This window comes from Xiphophorus couchianus, chromosome 7, assembly GCF_001444195.1.
Source record: "Xiphophorus couchianus chromosome 7, X_couchianus-1.0, whole genome shotgun sequence".
In the NCBI taxonomy this organism is placed as follows: domain Eukaryota; kingdom Metazoa; phylum Chordata; class Actinopteri; order Cyprinodontiformes; family Poeciliidae; genus Xiphophorus; species Xiphophorus couchianus.
In genome coordinates, this window is record NC_040234.1 from 26,306,116 (window position 1) to 26,319,343 (window position 13,228).

Genomic DNA, 13,228 nt, shown 5'->3' on the forward strand with positions numbered 1-13,228 from the left:
GTAAGTAAAGAACAGATGAGAAAAAGTCACAACTGGGTTTCTTTTGACAATAGTGCAGTTTGACATTTCAGAAATAAATTTGTTTATTGGAAACGCCCCAATTTCAAACGTTCCGTTGTTAGGGTGTGTGTTTTTTTGGGGTATGTGTGTTGCCATATCAAAATTGGTTTGTTTCCCAAAACTGCAGTGAAAGTATTTTTTTTCGCAACACATGAGTCACATGACCAACAACTGGCAGAAACCACAAAGAAGACGACGACAGGAAGTAGTAGGAGGATGACGGAGCAGCATGTTTATTAATGACTTATCGCGTGAAGGAACTTATCAGGATAGGAACATGGCTATGGTTCTGGGATTGCAGAGAACTCGAAGGGAACCATTATGGAACCGTGGAGAACCGTCTGCTGTGGCTAATAAAATTACTTCAAGAACAGATCGGGTTGAAACCAAACAAAACATTTTTGTAAAAAGTGTCGCTATGTTGGGACAGTGTAGTATGAGACAGATGACCTGTGAAAAAAAGTCACTGCTCTCTTCTTCACTACAGCTGGTTCCCCACAGGAGCCTGTCATGAATGCTAAGGCTAGTTAGCATGGATACCGATGAGGGCGGATAATGTTTTCCTGGAATGTTGAGTTTTCTTATTTGCATTTAGAACATTTAACAGCATATACACTATTATGACTAACAGCGCTAAGCCCCTCCTCCTTCCTCTGATTGGTTGTTCTTGAGGAGGCAGAGGAGCTCAGGTTTTTTCACAAATTATAAATGTCACCATATTGTTACAACATGCTGACAGTTCCAACAAATATGCAAAAATCCTATTCTTTAATAAAAGTGTGTGTGTCACACAGAATCCTAATAGCATCCACTCATAAAAGCAGAACTCAAACGAGGTTCTTTTAGAGTTTTATTGCACAGAGGAATCTTTTCCACATTTCATTTTACAGGCAGCTTCTCAAAACAGATCAACACTTAGAGTGATGAAATCATTTGTTCATGATTAGATTAGTGTTCCACAGATTAACCACATGGGAAACATAATAAATACAAACACAGAGCCGAGCGGACAGAAACAAACGACACAAATAGCTTAGAGCTGGGTTAAATCCAGGGAATGTGTGCAAAGCTGGAAGATAAACTGTTTTCCTCCTGCTGCTGTCTGGTCAGCAGACACTGTGGAGTTAGAAACTTAATAACCTGTAGAAGAGCAGTGTTAGTGAATATGAAAGATTTCAGCATGGACCAGAGTACCAGCTGGGTTTCCTGTGGGACGATCTTTGTAGCTTACATCTGATATAATAAAGCAGCAAAATATGAAAAAAAAATCTGACTTTTAAAGCATCAAAGAGTCTTGAAATAGAGACGCACCAATCAGAGATTATTGGTCGATTCCCATTTTATAATTTTTGTAAAATTCAGACCTGCTGATATTTTAGCCAGTATCTCCAGATCTATAATCAACAGCTCTTCCTGCTATTAATCGTTTGCTGTTAGTTTTTTGGGAGCAGATGTGATGTCATTGGTTTACTGCAATGCAAACATCATGGGGCAAAGAAATAGTCCTCTACATTCTCTGTGAGGGGCAGCCATACTGGATAAAGCCAGAATTCTATGACGGCGTCTAGGGACCAACATATTTAGACAAAAAAAATTGAGTAGTAGATTTATGGCAAAAAAAATAAAAAAATCACTAAAATCTCAGAAACTTACTAGAAAAGCAAGTAAATTTCTGAGTTTGAAAAGTTAAATATTTGCTTCCAAGAACGCTGAAATTTCTGAGTTTGAAAACTTCCCATTTTTCACATTTTCTGGAATATTTTGGAGATTAATGTAAAAATCTCTGAATTTTTTGCCAGAAATGTACCCCTCTTCCCCTCCCATCTCCAACAGCCCTGCTGTAGGATTCTGCCTGTAGTGAGGATTCTCCTTCTTCTTCCTAAACAGGAGCTGCATCTTTCCGGTACAGAGAGAATGCTCGGCTACATCATCACTTAGCATGATGAACGCTGTTAGCATTACGAGCTCTCTAAACATCTGTAACATTTAACGAGGTCCAATTCTAAAAATAAAAGCTGAAAACATTTTTTGTGGCAGTACGTCCAGATCTGCTGAATCTGAATTGAGGCTGATGGAGAGTCTACCAGGATCAGACAATCTGCTGTGGTCAGCTGAAACCAGCACTCTAAGGCATGGGTGTCCAACCTGCAGCCCAGGGTCCATTTGTGGTCGCTGGACTGATTTTGTGCGGTCACCAACTGACCCTAACAGCACCCGTCCAGCACAGCTGGGTGATTCAGACGGAGACTTTTTAATTTGTCATCAGTGAAAAATAATAATTTTCTTACAGTGAAAAATGTTCAGTACAACAGAGTGTTGGCTGTTTTTTTTTTTTTTAATCGGAAGAACCACACATCCCCAGAGACCTTCACTGAAAGGCCGACTTTGTTTTTTTTAATCTAATTTATTAATCTTGGCTACATATGGCCAGTGTTTTGAGAGAAAGGGACTCAAATCTGGAGAATAAATCTGTTCAATTGAACAGATTTAAACAAATTTCTCTTTTAACACGGCAAACATGAAAACTCCCTTTTAAGTTTTGGATCTACAATGAATAACATCTCTTTCCTATCAAAATAAATACATAATAAAATCAGATAACTTTATTAGCTTGATTTAAGTGTGTTTTTTTTTTCCATAAAGTTTGGACATCCTCGCTCCAACGACGCTGAAAAAAATATTATCTATCCCTTTAAATGGGCCGTGTTCACTGACTGGAAAACATTTTAACTGGTCAGTCACTGGTCATTATTATTAGCAAGCTAATAATAATAATAATAATGATAGAAACAGGCTAAGGGTCGCCAGATTTCAGCGTTTCTGTAACTTGACATTAGAAGGAGCCTGGCCCGTTGAGCCTCTGAGGAACAGTGAGCTCAGTAAATCTCAGAGAACAACTGTGTTGTTGGAGGGAGGAAAACAGAAACTAGCAAAAACGTAGAGAGATCAGAGGAAATGTGGGGTTTTCCAGGACAAACCTGAAAACACTTGGATGCTCAGTCCTTCCATCCTGAGTGCAAACATTAGTGCTCCACATGATGAAAGAATTTAAATAATAAACACATTCATTCGTTCATTGAGAGGTCCAAGTTTGTATCATGAGTTGCCATACACACCCCCACACACACACATATGAGAGAAATAAAGGTCAGCTGGCCTAACTCAATTCTGATCTATAATATTGATATCTGGTGGTGTGTGGCTGCTTTCAGCTCGTGGTGGAACACTTTGACAGACTGCATGATAAATACATAGAAAAATAAAAGCTTTCCAGCGTTTCCCTTACACTTGATTGGTTAGTTTGGTTTGTGGAGGACGGGCTGGATCAGAACGGCCTGTAGTTCCAGAAGCTGGAGAAGACGGAGATCTGGAGGGGAGAGAGGAGAGAAGATCCGGTTAGCGACTGGGTCAGAACCGGCAGAGACACACACCGATCCAGAACACACACCGGCCCGTTAGTGACCTCCAGAAATGCTGCTTCAGGGATGAGGTTCTTCAGTCAGGTTGTCACTATTTTGGGTTAATTTTAAATGAATTGTTGCTGTTTGAATCAAACAGTTAAAATCAGAGAAGAGTTCAAAGTTCCTCATTCTAGGACCTAACAAGGATCAGTTTATATGAAACCTGACAGTTTGTTTCATTTTTATCCAGACTGTATCAAGCTCCGAATGTGAGAAATGAAGAAAAGTCGGAATTCAACTGGAAACAGCAAACTAAAGGTGTCTTCCGACTTGATTGTACGGTAGACTCAGTTCAACATTTGTTCCATTTCCAGCTGCTGTGGTTCTCAAACCAACCAAACCCTTTGAGAAACCTGTTCCCCTCCCCGCCTCTGGGGGCGCTGCACCAAGAACCATAGACAGAAATGACACAAAAACCTCTGAAGAAGACACTGACCACAACTTCCTTCTTCATGAAATGCAAACGGAAATGGAGTGGTATGAGATTTTAGCATTTGGAGGATTTCTCTTTTACGTTTGGCAAAAGAGCATGAGTCATTTCCTCCGCTACAGCTAGACTAGCATCCTTGTTTTGGTTGTAATTACCCAGAATGCCCTGCACTGTAAACCTGCTTCCTGCGTTTGGAGCCGTCTCCGGGCCGCTTGCCGCATTGGAAAACATTGGAAACGTATCAGAGTTCACTTCAACTGAACCGAGACCGAGGTTTGATTATTCATTCACAGCTTCCCAAGAGAAGCGGACTTTCTAGACAAACGAATTGGAGTCGGACTAACGCGGACTGAACAGAGATGGTGTGAACGCACCCAAAGACATATCGGTACTGATTTAGTGTTTGCTGTTGCTTTTTGGTAATACAGGCAGAAGAGGCTGTGGATTTGATATAGAGGAGTGTTAACCATTAAATGTGATGTCATTCCTCCACAGACTTTTCTACCACAGTGATATAAATTATCCATCATCGTTGCCGTTCTGCAGAGTTTGGGGCAGGAACAGAGATATTGGTCTTCATGATTCTGCTTTGGTCTGGATCTTTGACACTTCACTCAGAACCTGGACCCCACTGCTCACCACACACTGACCCATGAAACATGCAGTGGAATAAACTCTTGAGTTTCCATCTAAAAATTAAAGGAGCAAGAAAACAAAGACAGCCTTGTAAGAAATGCATCTGCTTCAGGCTGAGGCCCTGGGGATGCCGGCCCACCTTGTCCTTGAGTTGCTGACAGAGCTGCAGGGAGATGGTGAAGAACACCAGCGTGTCGCTGAGCCACGGCACCACACACTCCACCTTGTGAACGTGGCTCACCTCGAAGCGGTTGTTGTTGAGCTCGCTGTGGAAGACAAGTGTTAATGAAACACACAACCTATAGCAGCTGACATCCTGGGTTAGCGTCTTTTACTCTCTTCACTCAGGACTGAGTCTCAGTCTAATTCATTTTCCTGAGAACTCAGCTGGAGCTGTTCATCCAACAGCTGCTCAGAGAGCCACATGACTTTAAACACCTCAAAAAAAAAAAAAAAAAATCAGGTTCTCAGTCCAACGCTTCTAAGAATGGCTTTAAATGGCATAATGGACAGGCGTTGTCATGACAATATGCTGGAGGCAGAGGGTCAGAAAGAGTAGGAGCTTCTTAAAGAGACAGAGGCCCAATTTCAAGGTTTTATATCGCAAAATCTAATTTCTTATAAGTCATATTTGATTGAAGCAGCAGAATAACAACAACTCAATGTGGCATAATTAGTTAATTGTGCTATAAAATGGCTCTATGTTCCTAGAAAATGTATAATACTGCCCTCTATTCTCTTACTGATTTGAGCTTGGTAAGCTGCTGTTTGTAGCTCAGGTCTGACTTAAAGCTGAACTCTCCTTGTGTGGTTTTCAATTCGTGGCCAAGGTGATTACACTGTAGCCTGCCTAGCTTACTAAGGTTTCTTTCCTATTGCTCAATGAATAAAAACAGTGAACAGCTCAGACCGAACGGACCGTATCTGGAAATCAAACTTACAACATCGCTCCTGGATTGTGCAACACAGAGCTTCCTGTTGGCTTGAAGTTCTAGGGAAGATAGGAGAGAAAGCAGTGAGACAGCAGCCGGGTGAGCAGCAATGATGTCCACTGCAGGGTCACAGGGTCTGACCTTGGTGGTGTTGGGAGGCAGCACGTGTAGCTGGTAGACGGTCAGACACAGCTTGCTTAAATTGATGTAAAAGTTCACCATCACGTCGCCAGGCATAGGGGGAGTGAACATTTTCTGGAGTTCAAATGACAGAAAATGGTGTGAGGCAACAGGAAGCCGCAGGGATGACGGCGTCACACACCCTAGACGGGTACACACACTTACTACAACCAGAACAACCAGTGTTTTCTATTGGGATCTGATGAGACGGGGCGACATGCAGTAACGCAAAATTATGACGAAGGAAAATGGTCTATGAGAATAAAAATCCGAAAAATAGCAAAGAGTTGGTTCTATTGGCTAACTAATCTCCTTTGGTTCTGTACACAGGCATAATGTCTCCTTGTTCACTCTGTTCTTGTTCCAGTTGTTTTTTTCCCCATATATGTCCTCACAATTGGAAACATTAAAGTGGAAGAATTTTGAAATGGTTAACAGAAGTGTGACCTTGAGCTTATGTACATCAAGTTTGGTCGTCTTCTCAATGTAAAAAAAAAAAAAAAAGGGAATAATAAAAGAAAGGAAAAAAAATATCTGGAAACCATTGGAGTGGATTTATTTTCAGCTCTTCTCAGTAAACACTTTATGGAACCAGTCCAACTGAATTTGCTCTCTCAATCTTCCCTTCAACTCAACCTGTAGACCTCCATGTCCTGGTAGGTCAGCTGGTCCGTCCTCTCTATGTCCAGATGAGGTGACTCTGTTTTAAACTTCTCCACAGCTTCCTCCCTGACTCGCCTGCCTTGTCCTCCATGTTGCTGGTTGTTCTCTAATGTTCTGTCACAGGTTTTCTGCAACTAAAATTTAAGACTTTTTTTAAAAACCTTTTTGACACCATTATGAATAGAATTTAAGACCTGTATATCCAAAGTAGTGCACGGACACCGTCCAGCCAACTGGACAATACATATGCTCGTAGATGCAAAAAACAACTAGCTAATTAGCAGTGAGTCAGAAAATGCAACGAAGATGTCTGCATGCGAGTTAAACTTTTGCCTGATTGAAAAGTTCCACAGGAAAAAAAAAATAGAAATGACATAAAATATGCAAGACTAAACAGTATACAGACAGACAAAATTTAAGACTTTCTTAACTTTTTAAAATGATTTAAGAACAGCTGTTCTGGGCAGAACCAGAACACTCAGATTAAATCCCACTCAGCTGGATTCTGTTCACTGATTAGATCACTTCTGAACTAAACTGCTCCGACTGGATTTACTGCTTTCACAGCTGTGCACGAAATTTTGTGGGTCCATCACATAAGATCCCAATAAAACAAATACAATGAGCCGCTCTGCTTGAAATGTGAAGAGTTTCAAGGCACATGTGTACTTTTGCGAGGTGTGGTTAGATTCTTAAAGACGCCAGCCGTACCATCAGACCGCTGGTGGCCAGTTCTGGAAGAGTCAATGATGCCGGGGTGGTGAGGCGGTTTCGTGCTCGCGTCAGCTGCAGCATCACGGCGTCCATGAGCTGCAGAGTGAACAGAGCCGTCCGGTCGTTATGACTACCGCCGTCGGCCACGTCCAGCTGTGCGCCGAGGTGCGGCTGAGCGCAGAGAAACTGACCTTGTTGACCTCGGCGCCCGTCTTGAACTGGTAGGTGTTGTCGCGGCTGCTCAGCAGCAGCAGAGCCTGGTTCACGTGGTTCCTGGCGTCCTGGATCTGAGGGACCATGGAGAACCGAGCAGTCAGACTTTACCCACGTCCAGCTGGTCTTTTCATCATGCTACATGCTCAAGGTACATTTTCACTTCACAGTTTCTTATCTTCACTGCAAAAACACCAACTCTTACTAAGTGTTTTTTATGTAGTTTTTTATGTAGTTTCTAGTCCAAAATATGTTGGTAAACTTGAAAGAAGACAAAGATAACTTAAAAGTAACTTTGCAACAAGATACAGGAGCTTGGGATTTGTAAAAAAAGGAGGGAGGCGAGGGGGGCAAATGTTACCATTTAGCATCACACATGCTTTCATCTTGCAGGTTCGACTTTCAAGAGACGTCAATAAACCGGAAGTTAACTTAAAATGGGGCTTAGGGGATTGGTCAAAATTCAACAGCATTGCAGTGATTGGACAGAAAAAGAGAAAATACAGATAAGTTTCAGGTGATTGGTCAGATTTGCGGAGGAGTTGCGATGACAGCTAGTAGGCAGAAAAAATTGTAAATGCTGAGTGAATTTGCATCAATGGCTACAACTGCAACTTCCTGGAAGTACTGGTTAACCAGCAATGACTTGTCATGGTGTGTATATATATATATTTTTATTTATATATATATTTTTTACCCCTCCAGGGCGTCTTTTGTGGGCTCTAGTGTCCCTTATATGATAGTAGGCTGACAGGAAACAGGGAAGGAGAGGGGGGAAGACATGCGGCAAATATCGTCGGGTCCGGGAGTCGAACCCGCGACGGCCGCGTCGAGGACTCAAGGCCTCCAAAAACGGGTCGCGCTAACCACTACGCCACCACGGCACGCCCTTGGTGTGTATTTTTAAAGTGAGATTTCCCCCAGTGAATACATTTAATTAAACTCCGGATTATTTTATACTTTTTAGTGTCATAAAAAGCCTCAAGGAAACTTTAATTGCTGTAGACAGACAATTGTAGTTTATCGCTTTGTTTATAGAATTGAAATAGTAAAATAATAACACAGTTATGTTGTTAAAATTGTTTCCAAGTGCATGACTCTGTGAAACAACTAACATCTTGTTGAAGGAAATGATCTTTGCTGCCTTTCTGTCAGCTGAACGTGTTGAAGTGACGGGCAGTAGCGGTACCTGCTGCAGCTTCCACTGTTTGTCCTCCCTGAACTGAAAGTGCAGGACCTGGCTGCTCTTGGCGACCTTCAGGTTTATGTCCTGCAGAGCAAAGGTCAACATTAAGAAATGTCATTCAGCTTCAATCAGCGTTTCAGGAAGAAAACGCTGTTTACTCACCGCCTGAGTCAGAGCCTCTCCCTGCAGAGTCAGCACTCCCTTCACCTGATCCATGCTGCAAACACACAGGCAAGAGGTCAGCCTTTCACAAGCGTCACCATGACAACACGTAGAGCAGTGCAAACTGGGAAGCTCCAGAAACAAGTCGACTTGTTTCCAGTGCCGTAGAACAGCATCCACACATTTTGACCTATTTTTGCCCCATTAAAACCATTAAATCCAGTATGTGTTACAGTGGTCAAAGCGACAGACCAACACAAAGTAGCACAGGATTGTAGAGTTGAAGAAAAATAATACAGCGTTTTAAAGCATTTTTACAAATGTACGTCTTAAAAGTGAGACGTCCATTTGCATTTATTCCTCTTTACTCCTCAGATTAGGGCTGGAAAAATTGATCAGATTGATTGATTATTGAAATAATCGTCAGCTAATTTAGTAATCAATTAATTGTTAACTGGCGCATACAGACTACACACTCAGAGAGGCAATTAAGACAATACTGCACAAAAATATATATACATTTTTCATTTAGGATATAAATCTGTTCCACCCAGAACTCTTCAAGCAACAGTTTTAGCCTCGCCTCATTCAAATTCTGGAAATAAATCTCCTATTAAGCACCTGTTTCTGTCTAATTATTAATCTATTAATCCAAAAATTAATCAACCGATCAACCCAATACACTGTATTGATGTTAAGTCAAGCAGAAAGGATTGAGCTTTTCACATGTTGACATCAGAAGAAATTGTTTTAAACTTCAGCTTCATCCTTTGATCAAGTGTGTTCACTAAAGGAAGCCAATAAAATGTTTTTTTTCTAATTTAGAAAAGGAATTTCATTATACATTTCAATATTTTAGGTATTTTTAATATTGCATAATTTATTGCATAAAATAAATTGAAGTGGTTAAATGAATGTGTCCATTTTCTAAATCCAATTAATAATTGATTACTTAGATCGTTTTTAGCTGCAGCTCTACCCAAGGCTTTTGTTAGACAAAATTAGTGAGCAAGCAATGAAAAGTTCAAATGTATGAGCAGTAAAACAACTTAAAGGCACATTTCAGAGAAATAAAGAAAGAAGACAACAGGGGCTGTAAAGACATATTCACGGTCAAAGTTGAATTATTTTAGAGCCTTGGTTGCTTCAGATTGGCTGAATCTTCGTGTCATAAACAGACAAAACTAGCTCAGTTTAAGTAACTGACTTCTTATATGAGGTAAGGCAGACAGCCACTTCATCACACAGAAAGCCACTGTTATCTAACAAACATTGTCTGCTTACTGTAAACTACAGCTGACCTAGTGGAAGGCCGTGTAACAGTAGGCCAGCTGCAAGGTTCAAAACAAACAGGTGGGGCTTTTAAAGCTTACATTGAGCTGCCCAGGATGAAGTTCTCCTGCTTGAGCTGACTCTCCAGGCCCGGAGTGGGCAGGGAGAAACGTCTGGACGCCTCCTGTTAACAAGAACCAACAAACATTTGAGTCAACAGACCAACTGGATGACTCTGTCCTAGAGGTGGGGCTCCAACAGCCAGCCATGATGGGTACCACAGGCAGGTGAATTCAAGTGAGGTAGAAAATAACATTTTTGCCACTGAAAATCAAATAAATATAGTTCCCAAGATAAATAATAAGAATTCATCTTAAAATTTTAGTCTCTTATACTTTTAGAGCCTTATGTGGTCAAACCCCAACCCATCTCCTTGACCTTCTACATACTCTTGCAGTCCAATTTCTTCCAGTCAAAGTCTGTTAATGGTTCCATGAACACATTTTGAGACAAGAGAGCATTTATCTTTAGAGTGGTGACCCCTAGACTGTGCAATGTGTTGCCACCACGAACCGTCTTGATTCTGTGAATACAGCTGATAACATGCATTCAGAGTAGAGTTGAACTATTTTTATATTGTGTGATGTTAATCTTATCTTTTGAGTTCTTTTACACTTTTTTGCATTGTAAAGGCCTTTTTGATATTTGACCAGTAAAAGTTGCTGTATAAATAAATGTTTACTTACAGATCAATCTTTCTGCCTAAAGCCTGTGATCTTCCTCATCCTTGACCAAACATCGATTATATTGTTCTGCAGGAGTTTGTTCTCCAGCCCCTTCCTGTACACATCCTTACTGTGTCTAACCAAGTGGTTCCCAAAGATTTTCTGGCCCCCCTATGGATTACAATAAAATCCCCCCCACCCAAAAAATAATAATAATAAAATAAATCTGGGCACACATCATTCAACCTGACACAAACCTAAACACGTATTTTGCTTTCAAACGCCACTGAAGTTTATTTCACACTTCAGGTTGCAACAAAACACACTACAAACCATCTTTACAGTGAAACACTTTTGTGTTAATTGTTTGTCTTTTTCATTCATCCATACCACTTCCTGCGCCCCCCTGCAATGGCACGGCCCACACTTTGGGAACCACTGGTCTAAGTTGCTTCAGTATACTCCTCATTAATTCCCTCCTTGTCTTCCTCACTAAAGGCTACGTTTTCTTGTTTAGAAGTTCCTTCATGTCACCGGTGACATCGAGCTTATTATTGGGGAAGCGTCGAGCTAGCGTTGTCCACACAGAAGCGTATATCGTCATTCCCACACTCACTCATAGCACTGATGTCCTCTCTGTGGCTGGCACAGTGCATCCCAATCTGTTGCCTCAAAATTCGACAGTCTTAAGGATTCTTCGGCTTCCTGTGATCATCTTCTCCAAGTTCTTTTTTATTTTAAAAACACATTACTTCTGAACAAGGGGCTATTCTGTTAGTATTCTTCCTAACAAATATATTAATATTTACCCATCCTAAATATAATATTATAGACCAAGAGTTTCCATATAATCCTTTATAATAAAAAGATTTTATTCCTCTTTCAAGCACTAAAAGAGAACTAAAATATGCTTGGAGTTGAAATGGTTTAATAATGGAGGTCTTTGTTAATCTTAATGATATTTTCTCGGTTTCTTGATAAGTTCCTGAAACTGTTTTATTGCTTGGCACTGAGCTCAACTCCTACCTTGAGGATCTCCTGAAGCTGCTTCAGGACAGCATGCACTTCTTCTTTCAGCAGCCAGTTAAACTCCTCCTCCTACAGAGAAGAGAAACACAATTAACCCCTAGAACATTAATACAAGCACCTGGGAGCTACTTACAGATTGGAAAAGTACTGATACCTAGACATTTATTTTTCCTTTTTTCACATTTTGTCATATTTCAACTGCAAACCTCAATGTGTTTTATAAGATTTTCATTTAGGTTTTAAAACAAATTCCCAAGCCTTGCATATCATACAGAGCTCTGTTCAATTCATCATCTATACATTTTGATATACAGTATGTATAGATGAATCCTTTTCCTAGAAGGAATCACTGCTAAGTCTGAGCTGTTATATATATATATATATATATATATGTAAGTCTGTTCCACTTGATAGCTTAGCTCTTTCTATTCACTGTTTTTTTTTCGATAAAACAATTAATTGGATAGCAAAAAATGTGAATTAGAAATAAAAAAACAACAATTTGAACTGTGAGAAGCTACAACTATGGCACTTGAGTCTTGAATGGAACATATTTACAGACAAAGATGTTTTTTACATCTCATATGCAACATATTTTTGCACAGCTTTGGCTTAATTGTTGCTCTAGTATGATGTTCTTTCACCAAATGGCCTTTTTCGAGTCTGCATTTTCCAATTCACAATTAGGCGATAAAGTCTCAAAAATCAATTCATCACTTGTTTTCGATCATTCCTTTCAGCCCAGCAGTGAGGCAAGATGTGGAACAGTTCCGTTGGTGGGAATAGTTTTACAAGAGACTGTAAAGAGACAAACTGGTTCTTCCTTTCAGTGTTTTGCTTTAAGCTGAGGTTAAATTAATACATTGAGCAATGATTTAATAAAAACCAGACATCTTAGCTATGCATTGATGTATTTTGGATCCATCGGTCTCAGTTACTGGCCTCCATGTTCAGTGATGCTCTCTGCTGTCACACCCGGCCTTCTGTCCAGCAGCGGTCACAGCGCGAGCTCCTGCTACCCTCGCGCCTCACCGACATTTAGGATGGTCTCGCGCTGCTGCGACCAGGAACTGAACAGTAAAATGTCCCGAAAGCGACATGCTATCGGCTGGGTAAGGATAAAACAGCTAACTGTGGGTTTCAGCAGGTAGTCGCTGTGTGTCTCCCGGTCGGAGGAGCTTACCAGCACGGCTCTTTCCACCTGACTGGCCGCGGACATCTTCGGCAGCTCGGACAGGGACCTCTGCGGATGCAGCATTTTCCTGCGGCCAAAGTACAAACCCTGGTTGAGGAGTTTAGCAAGACAGTCTTTTCTCTGGGATCACTGCTTTTTTTTCCTTTTTTTTTGCAGTCCACTAGCTGAGCGGAGGATGTGTTGCGTTCCAAACTGTCGAAAATTATATAGCCGATGACAGGCAAAATTAATCTTCTTACAATAAACATAAAAATAAGCCCTCTGTGACCGACAGTAACCACTGCGCATTAACTATTAACTGGCTTTCATCAAAATTCTACATACGTGTAACTTTAAAGACAATTGAAAGCTGGACGTTTGAGGGATCTGT

At 40.8% G+C, this 13,228-nt stretch overlaps 1 protein-coding gene across 1 annotated transcript; it reads right to left on the reverse strand.

The window, feature by feature from the left end:
* Positions 1-896: 896 nt before the first annotated feature.
* rogdi (rogdi atypical leucine zipper) lies at positions 897-13,065 on the reverse strand. Its single transcript, XM_028024013.1, has 11 exons — positions 12,847-13,065; positions 11,661-11,732; positions 10,011-10,093; positions 8,638-8,692; positions 8,479-8,559; positions 7,268-7,363; positions 7,074-7,172; positions 5,661-5,774; positions 5,529-5,578; positions 4,727-4,853; positions 897-3,427 (listed from the first exon to the last, which is right to left on the reverse strand). The coding sequence occupies exons 1-11, from the start codon at positions 12,919-12,921 to the stop codon at positions 3,386-3,388; spliced, it is 894 nt and encodes a 297-aa protein (XP_027879814.1). The 5' UTR covers positions 12,922-13,065; the 3' UTR covers positions 897-3,385.
* Positions 13,066-13,228: the final 163 nt, after the last annotated feature.